The 21,854-nt window shown below is 36.8% G+C and overlaps 1 protein-coding gene across 1 annotated transcript in view; it reads right to left on the bottom strand.

Moving 5' to 3' along the window:
- Positions 1-3,055: 3,055 nt before the first annotated feature.
- Positions 3,056-21,854, bottom strand: part of LOC117597092 (leukocyte immunoglobulin-like receptor subfamily B member 1) — a 42,281-nt gene continuing 23,482 nt past the window's right edge. The window contains exons 2-9 of the mRNA XM_053233263.1: positions 16,627-16,749; positions 16,197-16,232; positions 11,192-11,473; positions 8,697-8,978; positions 6,146-6,481; positions 5,324-5,383; positions 3,958-4,047; positions 3,056-3,339 (exon numbers count right to left, since the gene is read on the bottom strand). Coding sequence (XP_053089238.1) covers positions 3,056-3,339; positions 3,958-4,047; positions 5,324-5,383; positions 6,146-6,481; positions 8,697-8,978; positions 11,192-11,473; positions 16,197-16,232; positions 16,627-16,657 — 1,401 coding nt within the window. The 5' untranslated portion in view covers positions 16,658-16,749. The remainder of the gene's footprint in view (positions 3,340-3,957; positions 4,048-5,323; positions 5,384-6,145; positions 6,482-8,696; positions 8,979-11,191; positions 11,474-16,196; positions 16,233-16,626; positions 16,750-21,854) is intronic.

The following is a 21,854-nucleotide window of genomic DNA, read 5'->3' as shown; positions in this document are numbered from 1 at the left end:
CTAATTAACTTTTTGAATCAGTGACCGCAGCAAGAAATCAGTTAGTTATTTGGCATGTCAGTATTTTGAATGTTCATAGCTAACTATGTCATAACTGTCCAAGTAGAATGAGATGATGGAAAGTTATCTAGACAGCTACCAATCTAACATGGATGAACTCTTGCAGATTCTGTGAGGTGGGGTTTTGTGTACATGGATACTGTAACTGCTAGATGCCAAGTTCTACCCAATGCACCTTTAAAACACTGGCCTTTTCGAGTGGGAATCAAGATATCCTGAATTAATCTCCTGAAAAATTACAAATCATCGAAAGTATTAAATAGAAAATGATCTGGATATTAAATCATTCACAAGTAAAATACATTAGGCCACAGCAGTGTTGAATTCTGGATTCTGATTGGTCAGAAGGTGTTGATTAATTTTCTATAACAGCAGCTCTGACAGTAGTGCAGCTGCAAATCACACGTTTATATTAATGCCAATTGTTCTAATATGATATCACTTCTATAGTAACAGATTACACAAATAAAGTAACAGATTACATAAATAAAGTGATAGATTATGTGAATAAACAGATTAAGGGATGTTGTTTAACAAAAAAAAATGTAAGTGTTAATATGGATTTTTCTGTTAGAAGTTTATTTAACATTTAGGAAGGAGTCTCCAGTGTGAGTGCTGTGTAACAGTCAGGAAATTTTCTGACATGGGAAAGTCTTCAAGACAGAGGACTCTAAGCTTTATCACTTTAAGAGAAAAAAGAGAAGCTGATAAAGGAACGACTGTTTATACGTGATGAAACACAAGTGGTAAAAGGAACTAACTTTTGCAGAAATCTCACAACAATAAATGGATGAAAAGTATGACGTCTTTCTTTAATGAATTAAATAGGGAAGTTGCTGTGGTAAAACACTTTGGGATGTGCTGTAATAGGAAAATAATCACCTTCAGGGTAGGAACTCTGAAGCAGTAGCTCTGCTTCATCACACCACACTGTCATTGATTATTTTCCTATAACAGCACAACAGTGTGTTTTATTCATTACATAAAACAAGAGTAGGGTGAAGGTGAACTATGACACAAAATAAAATGTCTTCATTTTGCTTTACCTTTTATTCTGTTTTCATTTTTCATTGGTTTTAGTTCAAGATTAGCATAAATCACATCAGTAACACAAGGTTCAGCATCAGCACCTGCAGTAGCAGAGAACAAAACCATCCCAATGATATTTAGCCTTGTAATACATCAGTCATAACTCATAAACTTACACATAAGTCATTATCAGTCTCTTGTGTGTGTGATAAGTTTATGATTAATGCTATGCAGAACACATCACCGACTTTTTAATGGAGCCTGTGATGGAACTGAGTCGCTGATCTGGAGGAAAATTACAGCTTATGACCTCAGATACTTGATGCAGATTGTTAATGTGACAAGTTATTGAGATTAAGATTTATTAAGATTTCAAATATTATTTGCTGATTTTGTTTTTTTAATAAATCCATGAAATGTCCCAGCATTAAAAATTCTCTACCATTGTTCCTGTTTGTCTTCTTTTTCTTCGAGATCTGTGTGTAAGTGACTTCACTCTCAGCTGCAGCTTCACCTGAACACAGTGCAGTGTGTTAATCACTACAAGACACTTCTGTACTTTACTGTATAGAGTTAATCTATAGTTAAGTCTCCTAATGCAAGAGGAAATAAAGCTACCTGTTCTACTCGTATCTGCCTGATCCACAGTATCATAAATATGTTCACTTTCTAGAGAAAACAGAATGAAGAGTTCTGAATTTGTTATAAATGCTACTGTAGATTACAAAATAGATTTCAAACAAATAAAACAACTGAATTTATTAAAAGCTGTTCATTTTGCGTATTAAAGAGATGATAATTTTACAATGAATTTCAAAGAAAGATGTGAGTTTCTATTCTTCTAATAAATGTAGAAATAAAGTGATTGAGACAGTGTCTGACCAGCCTGAAGTGGTGTGTGTCCTGACTGATAGTCTTCAGCTCCTGACCGGCTCTGATTCTGCTCTGATGTCTGATTGGTTTTCTGCTGCTTTTCTGTAGAGGGAGACAGATTCTACATCTGAACAGGGTGTAAATAGTTACAGAAACATTTTATTTTACACAGAACTGATTACAGCATAATAATCAGAGAGACTACAATACAGTAGGAATAGATACAAATATTAATTATGGATATAATTCTAATAACAATATGTAGTTAGATGAGTGTAATTACACGTCTGAACTGCACAACCTGTAGTAAAGTTATATTTACAACTAAACCTAATGATTTCACAAAAACTCAGATTCCATTATTAAACCGGGTTCAGTATCACAGATCTCACACTCACAATAATTTGTGAGAATTTGAAAAAATATTAACTGAAAAAAAAGTAAAAATCTTTAAATTAAATACATATATTTTCTTTACATTGTATTAGTCCTTAACCTTCATCACATCTTTCACCATATTTTCTGAAATAGATTTTTTTAGCTGAAAATATGACTTTACAAAAGGTTTTGGGTTTATAATATGATAATATTAATGAATAATATGAATATGTATTAATTAATACATTACAGTTAGTATATCTATATTTAGTATGTGCAAGTACTTTTTATTTATTTTATAATCTACATTGTATTTAAGCTGTTTCTTACACTGTAATCAGGACGATATCTCAGACCATAATAATGACTTAAGTGTGAAATATTCCAAACAAGATCTTTTCAACACTTTTAGTTATTTATTCAAGTAACCTTTAGTTATTTTTCCACAATTATGTGATACATTAAAATTTGCTTTATTCTTTAGAAATTCTGATTATATTCTATATAACATAGCTGAAGCAGTTATCAGACCTTTTTTTCTTTTGTAGGACCACAGCAGGATCATTAAGATCAGTAAAGCGATGAACAAAATTCCCAAACCCACAGCCACTCCTACTGTTCCACCACCGGATCTAGAACCTGAGACTGAGGAGAGAGAATTTACAGAATTTAAGCATTTAAACACTGTGCATATAAACTGTTATTAAAAAGAGAATCAAATAAAAAAGAAATTCTCACAAGGTTTCTCACATCTGACTGAGAGCCAGCTTTTCAGTGACTCTCCTCTCTCTGGGTGTTTACAGTGGTAGAAACCTTCATCTGACTTTGAGACAGTTCGGATGATCATCTCTCCTGTAGTCTGTGTCTGTAGAACTGATCCATCTTTATAGAAATCAGCTCGGAGGTTTGAGGGCTTTGTGTTGCGATATAAACAGCGTAGAGTCAGAGGATGTCCCTCAGTCACAGGATGGACAGGACTCTCCAGGATCACATCACCATCTAGAAGACAGAAAATCACAAACAAGGAAATCCACACACTATGATGTGTGTGTAGATAATATAAATAAAAGTTCTCTAATTTATCAGTATATAACTTAAAATCCTCTAAATCTGTGGAGTCTGCAGGTATTTAATTCAAGTCTACAGAAAACTGCAAAAACTAGCTCATGAGAAAATGTTCAACTGAATTATGGAAGCAGCAGCACAACTAGTAAAACTAGTATCTACTACTAGTATCTATACATGTCTCCATACTCAGAATTATAAAAATGTACAGGTAATGTACTCAAGAAAATGTAAAAAAATAAATAAAAAACTAGTTATCTTTTTTCTTCCGGAACCATGTCCCCGAATTAGAAACTCAGAGCTCTGAATATTCTATAAACCATTTCCCTTTTCCTTTAGGAATAAACACACTACATGAAGACTCACCATGCACTGTGATGTTGATAGGATTACTGTTTTCTCCAGATTCAGACTCACACCAGTAAACTCCAGTGTGTGATGTGGAGAGGAAGCTGATTTTACATGTAGATCCTGTAACTGATCCCCACCGTGAACAATCTAACACTCCCTCACTGTGTGTGTATCGTCTCACTGTCCATCCAGTAGAGTTACTCTGGTCCTCACAGCTCAGTGAGAGAGCGTCTTTAGTAAAGTGTTGAGTTCTGCTGGGATTGATGATCAGAGAGACTGGAGGAGATTCACCTTAAACACAGAAAAGAGACATTTAAATAAAAAAATTGAAGAGGAATCATGTAATATAATGCAACAGAACACAAGTATATTGCTGTAACTTTTACAAGATTGAGGAGACTAATGTATGGATTACGTTTCATTTTATACTAAAAATATATTTACAAGTATTTTGTTTCCAGAATTTACAGTATATTACTGGAAATATGGAGGAATAATAACAGGAATTATCTGTAAAGATATTAGAATACTTTACAGTAAATATGTTTATGGTTATTTACTGCCATTTGCTATTTGCTCCTAGTAAATTACTGTAAATATTACAGTAAATGTTTTACAGTGAGGAACAGGTGCACACACTCAGGGAATCACATCAGCGGGGGACATTACGCCTCTTCACCACCAGATGTCACTGTCGCCTGAGTATTAGTCTAGCTCTATCACACCACCTCCAGGTCACTTCCTCATTGTAGAGTATATTAGGCCAGCACATGGTCTTATACATGATGTAAAGTCTTGCCAATCCCAGGGTTTGTGCAAGTTCAGAGCCATGTTTAGTTAGTGATTGCCATTGCCCTGTTTAGACTCTTTGCCTTTTCTTTTGATTAGTTTTTTGGATTTGTCCTCTGGTTTCTTGTACAGTGCTTCAGTGTTCAGTGTTTGACTCTTGCCTGCTTTACACCTCTGTTATTTGCATTGTGTTCACTAACAGTGTAACATAATGACATCATCTGTACCTGCATCTGTTTTTGCTCTGAATAGCCATATCTGTATCTGTATTTGGATTTGGATTTAAACCTGTTTGGTTGCATATTCATGTATCAGTAATGTTTACCTGCTCTACCTTTCTGGCTTTTAAATTAAAATAAAATCCTCCTGTACATACATCCTCAACCATCTCCTGAGTCCTGTACAGTTGTGGCCAAAAGTTTTGAGAATGACACAAATATTAATTTTCACAAAGTCTGCTGCCTCAGTTTTTATGATGGCAATTTGCATATACTCCAGAATGTTATGAAGAGTGATCAGATGAATTGCAATTAATTGCAAAGTCCATCTTTGCCATGAAAATGAACTTAATCCCAAAAAAAAAAAACCATTTCCACTGCCACAAAAGAACCAGCTGACATCATGTCGGTGATTCTCTTGTTAACACAGGTGAGATTGTTGACGAGGACAAGGCAGGAGATCACTCTGTCATGCTGATTGAGTTAGAATAACAGACTGGAAGCTTTAAAAGGAGGGTGGTGCTTGAAATCATTGTTCCTTCTCTGTTAACCATGGTTACCTGCAAGGAAACACGTGCAGTCATCATTGCGTTGCACAAAAAGCTCACTCACAATTTTGCCTAAGAACACAGCCATGAATAAAGAATCGTACAAAAACATCCTCCGAGAGCAACTTCTCCCAACCATCCAAGAACAGTTTGGTGACGAAAAATGCCTTTTCCAGCATGATGGAGCACCTTGCCATAAGGCGAAAGTGATAACTAAGTGGCTCGGGGAACAAAACATTGAAATTTTGGGTCCATGGCCAGGAAACTCCTCAGACCTTTGTGGTCATTCCTCAAGAGGTGGGTGGACAAACAAAAACCCACAAATTCTGACAAACTCCAAGCATTGATTATGCAACACTGGGCTGCCATCAGTCAGGATATGGCCCAGAAGTTGATTGACAGCATGCCATGGCGAATTGCAGAGGTCTTGAAAAACACTGCAAATATTGAGTCTTTGCATAAATAATGTAACTGTCAATAAAAGCCTTTGACACTTATGAAATGCTTGTAATTATACTTCAGTATACCATAGTAACATTTGACAAAAAGATCTAAAAACACTGAAGCAGCATACTTTGTGAAAATTAATATTTGTGTCATTCTCAAAACTTTTGGCCACTACTGTATGTTACCCAGAAAAGTTACCCAATGGCAAGGGGCAGAGACTTCACAAAATACAGAGGAACACAAGGGAAATCGTGACAACAAGCCTCTACCAGCACTTAGAGCTCTTTAACTCCCTTATACATATTAATAAATAAATGTTGCATTAATCTGATCTTACATTCACACTTTTCTATTCTACACTTCAACACAACAGTTAATTTTCCTCACCAGTGATCCATAGTGGCTGTGGATTGCTGTACTGTGTGTGAAAGGCTGGTTCTCCTCTCTCTCCTCTGCACATATAAACTCCTGTGTGATTCAGAGCAGCAGGACTGAGAGTGTAGGAGCCTCCAGATCCTCTGCTGCTGTCTGAGAGGAGCTCCACATACATGCTATAGCTATGATTATATTTTATTTGAGTTAAGCCATCTCTGTAGGGAACAGTTGTGTACCAGCTGAATGTCCAGTCTGTAGAGGAGTCTGTAACCTCACAGCTTAGAGTCACTGAGTCTCCTTCAGTCAGCCAGCTCTGTGGAGATACACTCAGTACTGCCCGTGGTCTCTCTGTTACACAGGAAATACAAAACAATTCATTTGTAGATTTATATAATACACAGTAAGAAACTTTTCATGAATGTCTAATTGCACGTTGTCCGAAAAATACCTCAAACACTCACCTGATACAGTCAGTGTAACTATAATATGTCACCAGTTTCTTACGGAAACAATTTTATAATTTTACATAGCACTGTTTAACTACAAAAGACCAAGGAGTGAGTAATAGTTGCAAATATTAACTATGGATAAAATACTAATAATGTGTAGTTAGATGAGTGTAACTATACATCTAAATTGAATATTCATACAAGAAAGTTTAATTGCACATTTTTAATGTGTCACCACAGCAAACTCACACACCCATGTCTTACAATGTAACAGCATCACTGAAGTGTGAGGAGCGTGAGCCTCCTCTCTCTGCTCCTCTACAGGTGTATTTACCTGTGTGGGTCACTTCAACACCACTGATCCTGTACACCTGTTCACTACTGACAGCACTGTGTGAAGCATCTTTATACCAGCTGTACTGCCAGCTAGAGACACTTTCATCCTGTATGTCACATCTCAGAGTGACGGCGTCTCCACTGAACACCTGTTTATCAGGATTTATGAATGCTATAGGTTTTGGTCTTGCTGTAGGAAAATAATAAAGTATCTAAACTATCATGCATATCTAAAGATGATTTAAGAACAGTGGAAAAATGCTCCAGTTCCTTTTTATCAAATCAATCATATAATTTACAAAAAAACATTTTTTATAAACCACAAAATCTGTTAATGTAAACTTCTTAACATGTTTTTTAAATGTATTCATTAACAGATATCATCCGTTTTCAACTGAACGGGATAATGGAGTCTGTAGTCTTTATGGACCACATACATTATAATTGATTCTTACACAGTCGTGTTTCTGTCACTTGTAAAAGGAAGCAGAACAGGGTTGTGCAAAAAAAAAAAGTGATTCAGCAGTTATGGTTTCTCACAGAAACACTTTATTTTACACAGCCCTGGTTACAGTATAAGAGAGTAACTACAAAAGACCAACTAAACAGTAAAGAATAGTCAGAAATAATTACTAATTACACTAAGATGTTAGGTATGTTACTACAAATCTGAATTTAAGTCATATTTATAACTAAATAAACTGATTTCACGAAGATGCAGTCTTCATTATTAAAAGAGTTTAAATGTGATTAAACAGATCTCATACCAACAATAATTTGGAAGAATTTGCAAAAGTTAAATGAAATGAAAAATTATGATTAAGATTAGATCTTGCGCCAGGTACAGGTGTACTATTTTTATTTAAACACATTCAACGTATTTTTTTAATTTAAGCGAATTTGTGCTTAACCCTCATCAGCTCTTCAGCCATATTTATGAAATTGTTTTATTCAGCTAAAGAAATATGACTACAACACTTTACAGAGTTGAGATATTTAGTTATGCAGATGTAACCACATTAATATACTGTATATTATAATGTGATCATATTACATATAAAATACATTATTTACCACATATGTCCATATATAGTATTTGTAACTACTTATTATTTATTGTACAATCTATGTTATATTTGCACTCTAATTAACTGAAGACGATTTCTTACATTTCTTATATTTGAGACTTCTAGTTTCAGACGTACTGTATATTGCACGTATACAAGTGAGGAATAAAACAACTAGTGATGAGGTTGTGTGATGAAGTGGAGTTACTGTTACCACAGTTGATTATTTCCTTATAACAGCATATCCTCAAGTGTTTTTTATTCCACTGATACAACAGCAATTTGCCAATGATTATCATTTTTAATTTGTTATTGTCATCACACTTTTTATCCATTTGTAGTCACGTTTAATGTTGTGGAACATCTACAAAACAGGTGTGTCCCTGTTATCACTTGCATTATAGCAGCTATAAACAGGCATTTCCTCAGCAGCCTTATTTGTTTCTCTCTCTTTTAGTTAATAAGGCAAAAAAAAAAATACACAGCTTATCATGTTACAGGGAAACCGCAGAGTGTAAACTCTGTCCTTAAAATATGTCGGAAAACTTTAAGCTACATCTTTACCTCTGAATACTTTGACTTTTTTAAATTTATTTCAAGATTATTTAAAACATTATAGAAGAACATGGAATTGCAGTAATTATGCAATATTTTTATTTACACCCATCCTAACTTCAAACCTGTTAAAAAAAGGAAGAAATCATGACGTACCTCTTGCTGTAATCCTGACTTGATCGCTGAACTCTGTGTAGTAGTATGTGCCTGCACCCACGTTATGCCAGAGTGCTATACACTGATACACTGTTTCTCCTGCGTCATCGACTGTCATGCTGAGTGTGTTGGTGTCTCTAGCTACAGTGTTCACGAGCTGATTATTTTTGTACCAGAGAAACTTCCATCCAGTCGACTGCTGCAGCTCACAGCTCAGAGTGATGGTGTCTCCAGTGTAGATGGAGCTCTGAGGATTCACTCTCACAGTCGGTTTGGGTTTTGCTGTTGGTATGAAATGATGAAGGTGTCAGAGCTGCTTTTCACTTTACAACATAAGCAGTAGATTCACTGTGCTTTAACATATGATCATGGCAGAATAAAATATGTTTAACATTTGATACAAACTCTATGTTGTACATTTGTTAGACCTGTATATTTTCTTACACAGCTGGTATTCAGTATATTTTCTATATAACAAAATTCATGATTGGATTGAAGTGTAAAAACACTGTGTTTGCTGATGTCAGAGTGTTATTTTATTGATCCTACACAAATTGTACACCGCTGTCTGAACATTTCTGCATTCTCCTAAAAATCAGCAAAATTATAACCTCCTAGAGCAAAATCATGAAAGATGACTTTTGCCAAAATATCTACAGGCAAATGCCACAGTGACCTTTTATCAAATCCATCATCCCATTTACAAAGAAACATTTTTATAAACTGCAAAATCTGGTATCATCTGTTTCCAAGGCTGTAGTCTTAATGGATCACATAATTATGATTCAGAGAGAGAGCCTACAATAAGCGGTGGCCGTGATGTGACCAGTTCCAAAGTGATTCCAAAGTGATTGTTACAACCCCAATTAGTCTAGGGGTGTGTGGGGAATAACACTTATTTGATTATTAAAAATATCAGTTGTGTGTGTAGTCAGGGACCATGAACAAGTAGTGTGTATCAACCAGCTGATTTATTTATCTATACACAGGTGGAAGTGTGTGTGGTGCCAAGTGATAGTGATAGTATTTACAAATATTTTACAATAACAGGTAACAAGACACAAAAGGGGAAAAGGGACGCGAGCTGCACCAAAGCAAAGAAATGAACAAAACAAAACAAGTCTAACTAGTTCCAAGCCCTCTAACCTAACTATAACAAAAGATAGAAAAAGGTGTCTTCAGCATCCAGGATGCGCTAACTAACCTACACTATCTATGCAAACCAAAAGTACAGAGGGTGGTGCTCGCTCCTAACCTAATGAGTCTAATGCAGAAAACCGGAATTCCTACGTGCTGTACAATGTATGTCACGAGACTTACTTACCTGTCCACTTTTCCCCAACACTAACAAAGTCACAAACCAGGGTAACGAACACTAAGTTTAGCTACACAAACAAGTGGCTAGAACACAGCGGGGGAAACACGGACCAAATGACATACAGGAACAAAACACACAATAAGGCAGCGTAACTAGAGGAAACAAAAAAACAGAGGTACAACAGGGTTTTTGGTTTTAACAGCCAGAACAAGTCCTTATGAATGAATGGCTGCGGGTTTTAAATAGGCGGGGTCAGAGGTTGATAATCAAGACAGACAGGAACGTTATCCAATGAGGTAGTGCTGCAGAGAGAGAGAGAGAGAGAGAGAGAGAGAGAGAGAGAAAAGGGGAGAGAACAAAACACAAAAACACGCGAACATACCCCAGAACGTAACAGTGATTTGTCAGCAGTTATGATTTCTTACAGAAACACTTTATTTTACACAGGTGCAGCATTACAGAGTAACAGAATAACTACAAAAGACCAGCTAAACAGTAAGGAATAGTTACAATAATAATTACTAATTACAATAAGACATTAGGCGAGTGCAACTACACATCTGAGTTTAAGTCATATTTACAACTAAATAAACTGATTTATTTACTGAAAATAGACTAAATAAATAAACTGATTTCACAAAGATAAAGCCTTCATTATTAAAAGAGTTTAAATATGATTAAACAGATCTCATACCAACAATAATTTGGAAGAATTTGCAAAAGTTAAATGAAACGAAAAATTATGATTAAGATTAGATCTTGGCCCAGGTACAGGTGTACTATTTTTATTTAAACACATTCAATATATATATTTTTTTCATTGAGTGAATTTGTGCTTAACCCTCATCACCTCTTCTACCATATTTCATGAAATTGTTCTATTCAGCTAAATAAATATGACTTCACAATACTTTATGGAGCTCAGGCGTTTAGTTATGCAAATGTAACCAGATTAATATACTGTATATTATAATGCGGTTACCTCTGAATAGCTTTAAACTTAAAGCTACAGCTTTACCTCTGGATACTTTGACTTGACAAATACTTTTTTAAACTCATTTCAAGGTTATTTAAAACATTATAGAAGAACATGGAATTGCAGTAATTATGCAATATTTTTATTCACACCCATCCTGACTTCAAATCTGTTAAAAAAAAGTGAAAAATCATGACGTACCTCTTGCTGTAATCGTGACTTGATTACTGCGCTCTGTGTAGTAATATGTGCCTGCACCCACGTTATACCTGTGTGCTGTACATTGATACACTGTTTCTCCTGCGTCATCGACTGTCATGCTCAGTGTGTTGGTTTCTTTAGCTACAGTGTTCACGAGCTGTGAATTTTTGTACCAGAGAAACTCCCATCCAGTCGACTGCTGCAGCTCACAGCTCAGAGTGATGGTGTCTCCAGTGTAGACGGAGCTCTGAGGATTCACTCTCACAGTCGGTTTGGGTTTTGCTGTTGGTATGAAATGATGAAGGTGTCAGAGCTGCTTTTCACTTTACAACATAAGCAGTAGATTCACTGTGCTTTAACATATGATCATGGCAGAATAAAATATGTTTAACATTTGATACAAACTCTATGTTGCACGTTTATTAGAATTGTATATTTTCTTACACGGCTGGCATTCAGTATATTTTCTATATAACAAAATTCCTGATTGGATTGTAGTGAAAAAACACTGTTTTTGCTGATGTCAGATTGCTATATTATGGATCCATCCACAGGCATTCTGTTGTTGGATATAATCATCTACCTAAGAAACATTCATTATCATTTTCAGATGAACAAACACTGAACAAACCTCAGTTACTGATGGCTCAAAATCCAAATTCTCAAACTAATAAGGTTTTAAGAACAAAAACAAACGAACAGACTCTCCTGATACAGTCAGTGCAACAGCATCACTGGTCTCTGAATACTGTCCCCTGCAGGTGTAGTCACCACTGTCAGAGTATCCAACAGACCTGATACTGATTTGCTGCTCTTTGATGAATGAATTGCCTCCATATTCATAGAGCCTGCTATTATCTTGAAACCAGCTGTATGGCCACTGAGTGCTTCCTCCTCCCTGTACATCACAACTGAGAGTAACAGTCTCTCCAATGAACACGTGTGTATCAGGCTTTACAGATATCACGGCTTTAGGACTCCCTATGAAAATATTCTAGCGTTAAAAAAATGTACATAAAGTAATTCCCAAGTGTACAGAGGTGGACAGAGTCATTTTATATAACACTATGAACAATTTAATTAGATATATATATAACCTTTATTTAACCAGGTAAGTCAATTGAGAACCAGTTCTCATTTACAATGACAAATGTTTTTAGACATAAACTAGGGGTGCATCAAATGCCATTTTTTTTTCAGACCAAGTATAAGTTTTTGATACCGACACTGAACTTTGTTTGCTACTTAGTATTAAGCTTTCCTAACTTTTTGGGCAAACAAATCCAAATGGACATTATAAATTTTCTGCACCTGACCACCCTACATTTTATTTAAAAAAACTTATAACATAGAGCTACTGTAACATTTGACATTTTATTACGTCAGTAACGTGTGTATGTGTAACATAACAGTAAAAACCAAAGAAATATTGCTTGCACTGACTTACCAGTCAAGTGGGAACTGCTGTTATAGAAAAAATATTCCACTCTGGGGTGGTGTGATATGTTCTGATGTGAAGCAGAGGGGTTTGGATTATACTTGGCGCCCTCAGAAGCAGCTGCACACTCGCTGCATATCTTATGTACATCCGGAATATTTAACAATGACGTTCACTAGATGGCACACCAGAGCCAAAACATCCCTGTCTATCAAACACACTGATGAGCTCTGTCTCTAACAAAACTTTCCGCTGCTGTCGTGAATGTCATGAGTTGCATCTCAAATCTAAAATTCTGACCTTATATTCAAAAGTATTTACTCATCTAGATGGTCTGTACTCAAACAGACTTTTTGACCTTGACAAGCTACTCTGAGTGTTTGCTAATGTCATATAGTCAATCAAAAATTTATGAAATTGAACTAGCGTTAGCTGCTTTGGTTTATGCCACCACTACATTCACTAACGTTGGTTTGCTATTTATAATATCAGAAGAAGAAGCTAGCTTAGACATCAAAATGAGCAATATACCGGAAAGAATTCTCTGCTGAGGGTCTGTTAGAAGAGTTTACAGCAGAATAGGACATTTTTTGAATTTGGTACAAAACTGTCAAAAGCATCAGGAGAGCCTTGGAAAGTGAATGCTGTGTTCATGAGGCTCGACTGTCATGTTCAGAACTGTTAGTCACCTCATCAACCACGCCCTTTTATTTATCACCAAATAGCTCATATAAAACACATTTATCATGAGGAAAGATTTTGGGGGAGATATCAGGGTCAACTCAACTTGTAAAAATGACAGAACACTTTCCCTGAAAATAATTGGAGTGAGATGTAACTTAGGATGGAAATTTGCCACATTTCTCATTGAGGAACTTGGGAATGTACAGGGTTAAACTGTACTGCAGCCAGTCACTAGAAGGCCTCAGAGACATTTTGACTTTACTTTTGAATCCCTGTTACTATGACCACCCATATATACAGTCATCAGCTTTGCTTTGATCATAATTTGTGAATATACACCCAGATCATTATTGTTTTGTGTCAGCTATTCATTAGTGTAACAACATACTCTAAGCTAATAGTATCACATGGCTTTGTATGTTGTTATTGGAGCATTTTTATGAGAATGAGTAAACGAGCATTGTAATGGACCAAAAACAAATACTAGCACCAGTATTGATGCATCTCTAAAGTAGAGGGTTTATTTATGTCTAATTAAGAAACACAGTGAATCTCATGTAAAACTATGTATTCACATCTTATCTTGCATTGTTGGTCATTTTTTTCATATTTTATTACCACTATTTACCTTAACTGAATATCATGATTGTGAATTTACCAAAAACACAAAGTGAATAGTAATAAATAAATGAGTAACAAATTGACAAATTCTACACAACCTTTCTTTGCCCCAATACAAATAAAAAATGTACACAATATAAGGAATAAACTATATAACCATATATACAAAACCCAAATGCTGATAATCAAAATCTCTCAAAATTACAGAATTCTCTGATAAATCCTTATAATTCCAATGCCTCAAATGATCTTCTAATAAATTAGATAATGGCAGAGCCAACACAAGGTGAGATTTACTGCCTTCTTTCTTAATGTTCACTGTGTACTATTAATCAGACTGACTCATCACAATTCTACTGCAAACTTAATACAAAACCCAAATGTTACTGCAAAACACATGATGATGATTCCTGTGAAAGAAATTGGTGTCTACTAGACAGGGAAGTGAAAGTCAACATTAAACAAACTGGAACTCAGTTACTGACAGCTCAAAATCTGAACCCTAATGTAACCAGGTGGTATTTGAATATATAACCCCGAAAAGAAAAAAAGAGTGTACCTCCCCTTTAAGAGAGCGGCCGCTGAATATGACGCGTTAAGAGTGCGATCAAGAGACAGACGGCTTAAGCAGTGCATGAGAGACGGATCCAATAGTGTATCATCCTGAGTTAAATCCATTATCTACGTGAGTAAACGTGATGATAGTCATTTAATCTGGCGTAATAGGCTGTGTTTATTTCATCCTGTGTATGTAAAATGTGTATTTTATGGTTAGGGTTCGGGATGATCGCAGATTGTACGTCGTTGCACGTGAGTGTTATGAGTTCTCGGTAAAACAGAATTCGGTGACTGGCCAATGTAATGTTTATGTGCATAAGTTCATGTGCATGTTATATTTGATTTTTGTGTAATAGTATTGGAATGGACGTGAGGAAAATGCTGACGGTGGGTTTTGTGTTTATGTGTAGGGTGCCACTACCGTGTTTGTGTGATTCTAAAGAGTATTGTTTCACCCTAAAAGTGTGCCCTAACATTGGTAATAATTCAAAGTTCGGAAGAACTGACACTTTATTTTAGTTAGCTGTAATGTTTGTAGGAATATTTCTGTGAAATCTGAGTTTGAAGCTTATACACTGTTATAGTGACCCCCGTGTGGTGAATTTGAGTATTGCTATCTTTGAATGTAATTTGAGTGATACTGAATTATCACCTGTTATTTGTTTTTAACTATTCATTTGGAATCATTTAAAATCACAACAAAAGAAATCTAAACAACTGATTGAGTTAGAATAAAATATGCAAATATAAAGTGTGATTCAGTGTCAACTGATTTATTTTGGTAACTGGCAACACTAAAAAATAATGTTATCATATTAAATAAGAAATAAACACCAACAGACTCACCTGATACAGTCAGTGTAACACCATCACTGTGTCCTGTGCAGGTGTAGTCACCACTGTCAGAGTCAGTAACAGACCAGATTGTGAACTCCTGCATTGTCCTGTCTGTGATTCTCTTATTATTTTTATACCAGCTGTATGTCCACTGAGTGCTTCTTCCTCTCTGTACGTCACATCTGAGAGTAACATGCTCTCCAATGAACACATGTGTATCAGGCTTTATGGACACCACAGCTTTAGGACTCCCTGTAAAACATTCTGTTGTTAATAAACCTTACATAAAGTAATTCCCAAGTGTACACTACTAATATAATTTTTTAGACTGAGTATGAGTACATGTTTTTGTTACTTGTTGATACTGATATGTGTAACCTACTTACTGTTAAGAAATCAGGGGTTTCATGGAATGTTTTATTTAGCACTATTTATGTCAGTTGTTCCCATGTGCTGCTGTCATTAAACTTGTGCTGCTTTAAAATTAATATGTTGAGGCATTTAAGCAACGTAAAACTATTTAAGCTTAAAACTATTCATTCTCATCTAAACTTTTGCCGGTCATCCTTTTCTTATATTATAACACTATTTATCTTAAGTGGAAGTAGTTCTTGTAAAAAGGGAAACAGTAACTGAAGAGCCACACAGTGTGAGTGAATTTACCAAGAGCACAAAGTGAATCTACACATGAGATGGTACGAAAACAAAGAATGAAATAACTGAGTTAATGTTAATTCCTTTGTTTAGAGCTATAAAAACTGCATTAATAAACTAGGAACAAAGTGACAAATTGTCATCACAAACTTCTCAGCTCCAAAACAAATCAAATATGCACACAACATACAAGATAATCTATACATAAATCACCTTGAGCATGGGCCACTGGTGTAAGTGAAACCAACACTAAAAAGGGAACAGGAACAGAGAACATGACGTAAATATGAAAATGATTCAGTCTATTCATAGAAACAGCACACTGTAGACACACCAAACTCACAAGATTCATTCTTATTCAGGAAATCTAAACTACCACCTGTAAGAAACACAAAAAGTCACTATTCTGCTCATTAATGTCTTTATTTTGCTTTACTGCACAAAGTAACCAAACACGTAGCAAATATTATTATTAAAGTGTGATCATCTTAGCACTGGGACATAAAACCAACAGACTGTCACACTGTAACATTCAGCACATGTCACACAATAAGCTCATCACTCAGGACATTCAGACTGCAGATAAACATCTTTATACCCCATCACTCACTCTAATGAAGACACAAAGAGAACATTTACTCACAGAGCATCACAGGGAGTGGACTGAGCTCCATCCTGTCTCTCTAATGACTGACTGACGGAGTGAGGTTTGGTGTGTGTTAAAGTCTCCACACTTCCTGTATTTTCTTGCTGTCAGATCACACTACTAGGAAAGAAGGAGAGAATTAATTTATCTAAGATCTTTAGCTACTGACTTTGTATCTGCTCTTCCTTCCTCTTTCCAGCAAAATCTTCAACACTTTCTGTTTCTCTTGAACACACACATACAAAAGAGGACAGTGACAGTTTAGGGGTCATATTGATCTCTCTTTGGAGATGATAAAAAATATTCCCTTAGACATCCTACTAGTGAACACTTTCATGTGTTATGCCCCACATGCTGAGGAGAGGAGAAAGGGAGACAGTGTAGCATCACCACCGGCACCTGCCCTCCAGAGGGAGCCCTCACCCGAGTTTTGGCACCACCCACGAGGAACACTTCCAGGGTTTTTCAGACATTTAAACAGCGCGTTCACCACACTAGGACGTGAAGTATTTTTTCAGGACATTACCAAGCCTTTTCTCTCTGCCTTAGTGTTTTGTTGTCTTTTGTGCTTGACCCTGTTCACGTTTACGGTTTTCTGCCTTTGCCTTGTGTTTTTTGGATTTGTTTGCCTCGCTGCTTAACTCCCTGGTTTATCGGACTTTGCTACCTGTTTCTCAACTACATTTTCTGCCTGCTGTTTTGGATTATCTGCTATTAAAACTGCTAATGGATCCTACACAACCCGCCTCCGGCGATTCATTACAGACAGCAGAAAAGTGGTATCTAGTGGTATTTTCCAGGAGAAAACTCAAGGAGACATGAGGAGAACATCACAAAATCTGCACAGACAGTAATCTGAACTCTAGATCAACCAAGATACCATGGAGCTGTGAGATGGCTTCGTTCCACCCTTATAAATCGGTCTAATTAATTCTACCCACTGTGGTCAATGATCCCAGGCTCCTGATATCTTCAACTCCTGATTGTGACTTTGTAACAAGTGCTTATTGCAGATGAATAAATGGATATATCCAAAATTATTGAACCTGAATTCTTAACTGAGAATAATAATTTAAATGGTGTAGATTATCCTCACTGCCAATGTAAAGTTGTCAAAACATGACCTGCAGTGTTAATGTAATTCCCTTGACATGTTTCCTTCCATTACCATCATTATTATAGAAGAGTGGGCAAGAGCCTGATGCATGTGGGTGAGCATCAGACCGACACTCTGCTCCACCTCCCATCTCTACTGCACACACTTCAGGCCAATTCAGACTGGATTAGTTTTATAGTGTAATTATTATCAGAGTCTCTTTGGGATTTTAGTCCCATTTGAGTCAGTAATGTTATATGGACTGCATGTGCACACATCCAGAAAGACTACGCTATATTTTATCTGCTATAAAATGAAATCTGAACTGAGATATTGGTAAAGATTATATCCTGTGGGAAAAGAAGTTTTGCATTTTTTCTTCACTATAAAGACACTTCAGGAAGTGCTCAATCATTTTTAAGATCATCCACCAAAAAGAAATGAAACAAAGTACTGGCCAAGTTTAAAAAATGCACAACAATAAAATATATTTTGTGTCAGAGAAGTGATCCTTCTGGGTATTTAGGGAAGTTACAGACAGTGGTGGCTCATCCATAGGGTAGCCACTCAGCTTGAGGCATTTTGTGTCATTTGTGAGATGTAGTTGGGCTGGACATTTTGCTAAAACCTGTCAGTCCCATTTAATGATATTACCTGAAAGAGTTGAACAAAGTTATGTCTAAATCCACTCAAAACGAGCTGCTAGACTGTAGGCTGAATGTCTATGCTGTTGAGTCTTAACTGTCTATTATGTGGTTACTCTAAAAATTCACTACATAGTAGCCTAGACCATGAGTGTAATAGCCTCAAACAAAAACACTGAGAGACATTATTAATGTAATCCTGTTCTACTACAGGTTATCATCATGTCTGTAATAAAATGAGGTGTGTGTGTGGTTACACATGGAAGTTTTAGAGTGATGACCATGTGTACATCATGAAGACAGATCACTCATGGTGTGCAAATCAATCATAATTACTACAGAGGGATTTAAGACAGAAACTCACAGAACACTTTATTAGGAACACCTGCTCATTCATGCAATTTTCCAGTCATCCAATCAAGTGACAGCAGCACAGTGTATAAAATCCTGCAGATACAGGTGGGGTCATAGCTAGGAATTCTGGGCCCTCTGGAAGAATAGTGCAGTAGGCCTAAAAAGCAAACATATAGGCAAGTCCAATAGGGAAAATGTATTCTTAGAAATTTTAAAGTTACAAATCTTCTGTGTGATTCTTGGCAGCAAAGCCATTTCCTCATTAACTCTGTGTGCTCTCAGTTCACGCCATCACGGGCTCGAAGAACAGAGACTTAAACATGCTTGAAACAACTAATAGTACCTTCTATTATTAGCATGAGCATACCCAGTAGCTAAACCGAGCTAGCTAACCGAGCTGGCTTGCTATTTAAGTAAGCACAGATGTTCAACGAACATGCTACTAAATATTTCACTTACACACTTGTGAAATAATCATCTGGGCCCCACTTCACTACTCCTTACCTTCCTCTCTTTTTCTTCTGCTTTTTTTAAAATTGTGAAAAGGGGCCTGTGAAAAGGAATCCAGGCCTAGAGTGGGCACAGGCTCAGCCAAACTGGCAAGTTGAAAACTGGACACCAGGTTTAATGCATCTTGATTTTTGCTGCATGATGCAGGTGGTAGGCTCAGAATTTGGCATCAACATGAATCCATGCAATGTGCAAATATTTTCAACTTGGAAAACTTTTGGCTTTAAAACAACACAATAAGTGTCAGTGGGGTTATACTTGTCCATCAAATATTTACAGTTGAAAAGTTTCAAGTCAGTTATTGCTTCACACCTCCTCCCCTTCTTCACTGCTGAACACACATCACCAAATTAAAAAAAAAAAAGAAGCTGAACCACAACTGTCAACTTGCGTCTGCCCTCAGGCCTCTTAAACTGTCACTGCCCTGTGTGTGTGAGTGTGTGTGTGTGTACAAGGCTAATGAGAATTGTTTAGGTGTATAATTACTTCTGTTATTTCTGACACAAATAAGTAAGTAATGATTTTTTATTGTTTAAAAAAACATAGACAATAGTTTGGTGTTAGCGTGTATGAGACTGAACTTACTGCACTGAGCTGCTTCCCAACACACATCATAATAGTAAGAAAAATACTACTGTAGGTTATAAGGTATTTTCTCTGTTTGGAGTTTCACATTTTCTTCCTGAATGTCCTGGATGTTTTCCTGGATGTCATGTGCTTGTTCCTAGTGTTTGCAGGATAGGCTCCAGATTCATAGCAACCATAACCAGCATAAAGCGGTTACTGAAGATGGATTAATGATTTTATGAGTCGATCACAGCACAGCTCCTACGTTTTTAGTTTCTTCTCATGTGAGGAATATCAGTAGTGGTCCTGTGCAAAACTGCACATGTACGTATTTCTCCATTTGCACCCATTATATTCTTGTTACAGTTTTACTAGAGATAATGCAACCAGCTGCACAAGCATTCCATGCATTCCTTTTTCTTACCACTTATCCTGCACAGGGTTGTAGGGAGCCTGGAGCTTATCCCAGCAGACTTGGGGCACAAGGTAGGGGACACCCAGGGTGCCAACCCATCGCAGGACGCAACTGCACATCCATTCCCACACTACGGACAATTTGGAAATGCCAATCAGCCTACAACTCATGTCTTTGGACTGGGTGAGGAAAGCGGAGTACCCGGAGGAAACCCTGGGGGAAACTCATTACATTTACATTTACGGCATTTGGCAGACGCCCTTATCCAGAGCGACTTACAATTATCTCATTTATACAACTGAGTAGTTGAGGGTTAAGGGCCTTGCTCAAGGGCCCAGCAGTGGCAGCCTGGTGGTGCTGGGATTTGAACTCTCAACCTTCCGATTAGGAGTCCAACGTCTTAACCACTGAGCTACCACTTCCCACTCCACTCCACGAAACTCCACGCACACAGGGTGGAGGTGGGATTCAACCCCCCAAACCTAGAGGTGCAAGCCAACAGTGGGAACCAATAAGCCATGGTGATCTCTGCACCTGCATCCCCCCTTATAAAGTCATTCTAATTAATTATGCCCCGTGTGGACAGTATTCCTGTCATAGGCTGCCACTGCGGCTCCTGAGTAGTATAAAATGGTTTTGAAGATGATGGAAAAAAGCGAAAACTATGAAACTTCAATTTTTAACTGAGAATAATAATTCATATAGTGTATTTTGTCCTCAATGCCCATGTAAAGCTTTATAGTACTTGAAATTGTGGACTACAACATTAATGATACTTTATGTGCATGTTTCCTTTTCTATCACTGACCACCATCATTACTATAGATAACCAGAAATGTACATTAATGCAGATGTTTAACCTGCAGCTGTTTTTTTTTTGAACCATGCATTTGAGTTATCATCATATTGAAATATCTGGATATCAAAAGCATTGAAAATAATGTAAACAGGATAACATTTGCAGGGGCTTTATTGCATAATTAACCTCTGCAGTGAGCAGAAAAGCATCTCAACATGCACGACACATCGAACATTGATGAGGACGGGCTACAATAGCAGAAGACCACATCAGGTTCCACTCCTCTCAGCCAAGAACAGCAATCTGAGGCTATCATGGGCACAGACTCACTGAAACCAGACAGCTGAAGATTTAAAAAAAATAACCTTGTCTTTTTACAGTCTTCAACTGTCCATGTTGACACCCAGAGAAATTTTACTCACAAAAGCACATAAAAAGCACATTGTCTGTAATGCCCGCTATAGCACACACTGTCTAAGTAAGGGACTCGTGACACTTTGTCAGTAACTGTCAGTATGAAGCTATGTTACTGAATTCATTTTTGGGACTGCTGACATGATAAATGTAAGAGCAGAGGAGCAGGAGCTGAGTTGGGGGTGGAGCATGTGGAGCTTTAGTTGAGTCCAGAGCGAGTTTTCTCACTGAATATCACTTCAGTTGCCTTCAGAACACAAGATTATGACATCTAACAGCCAGCTGTTCTTTACAGGAGACCCGAGTTTTAAAATCTCGTACACAAATGATATGGGTAACTGTTACAGGACGGTTCAGTGTGGACCCAATTGCAGAGTGAAAACCCCTGCTTGTTTATAAATAACTGGGCAAGCAGGGTTTATATAT

The sequence above is a fragment of the Pangasianodon hypophthalmus genome, chromosome 4, assembly GCF_027358585.1.
Source record: "Pangasianodon hypophthalmus isolate fPanHyp1 chromosome 4, fPanHyp1.pri, whole genome shotgun sequence".
In the NCBI taxonomy this organism is placed as follows: domain Eukaryota; kingdom Metazoa; phylum Chordata; class Actinopteri; order Siluriformes; family Pangasiidae; genus Pangasianodon; species Pangasianodon hypophthalmus.
The sequence above is the reverse complement of the archived record's forward strand: the minus strand, read 5'-3'. Positions and strand labels throughout refer to the sequence as shown.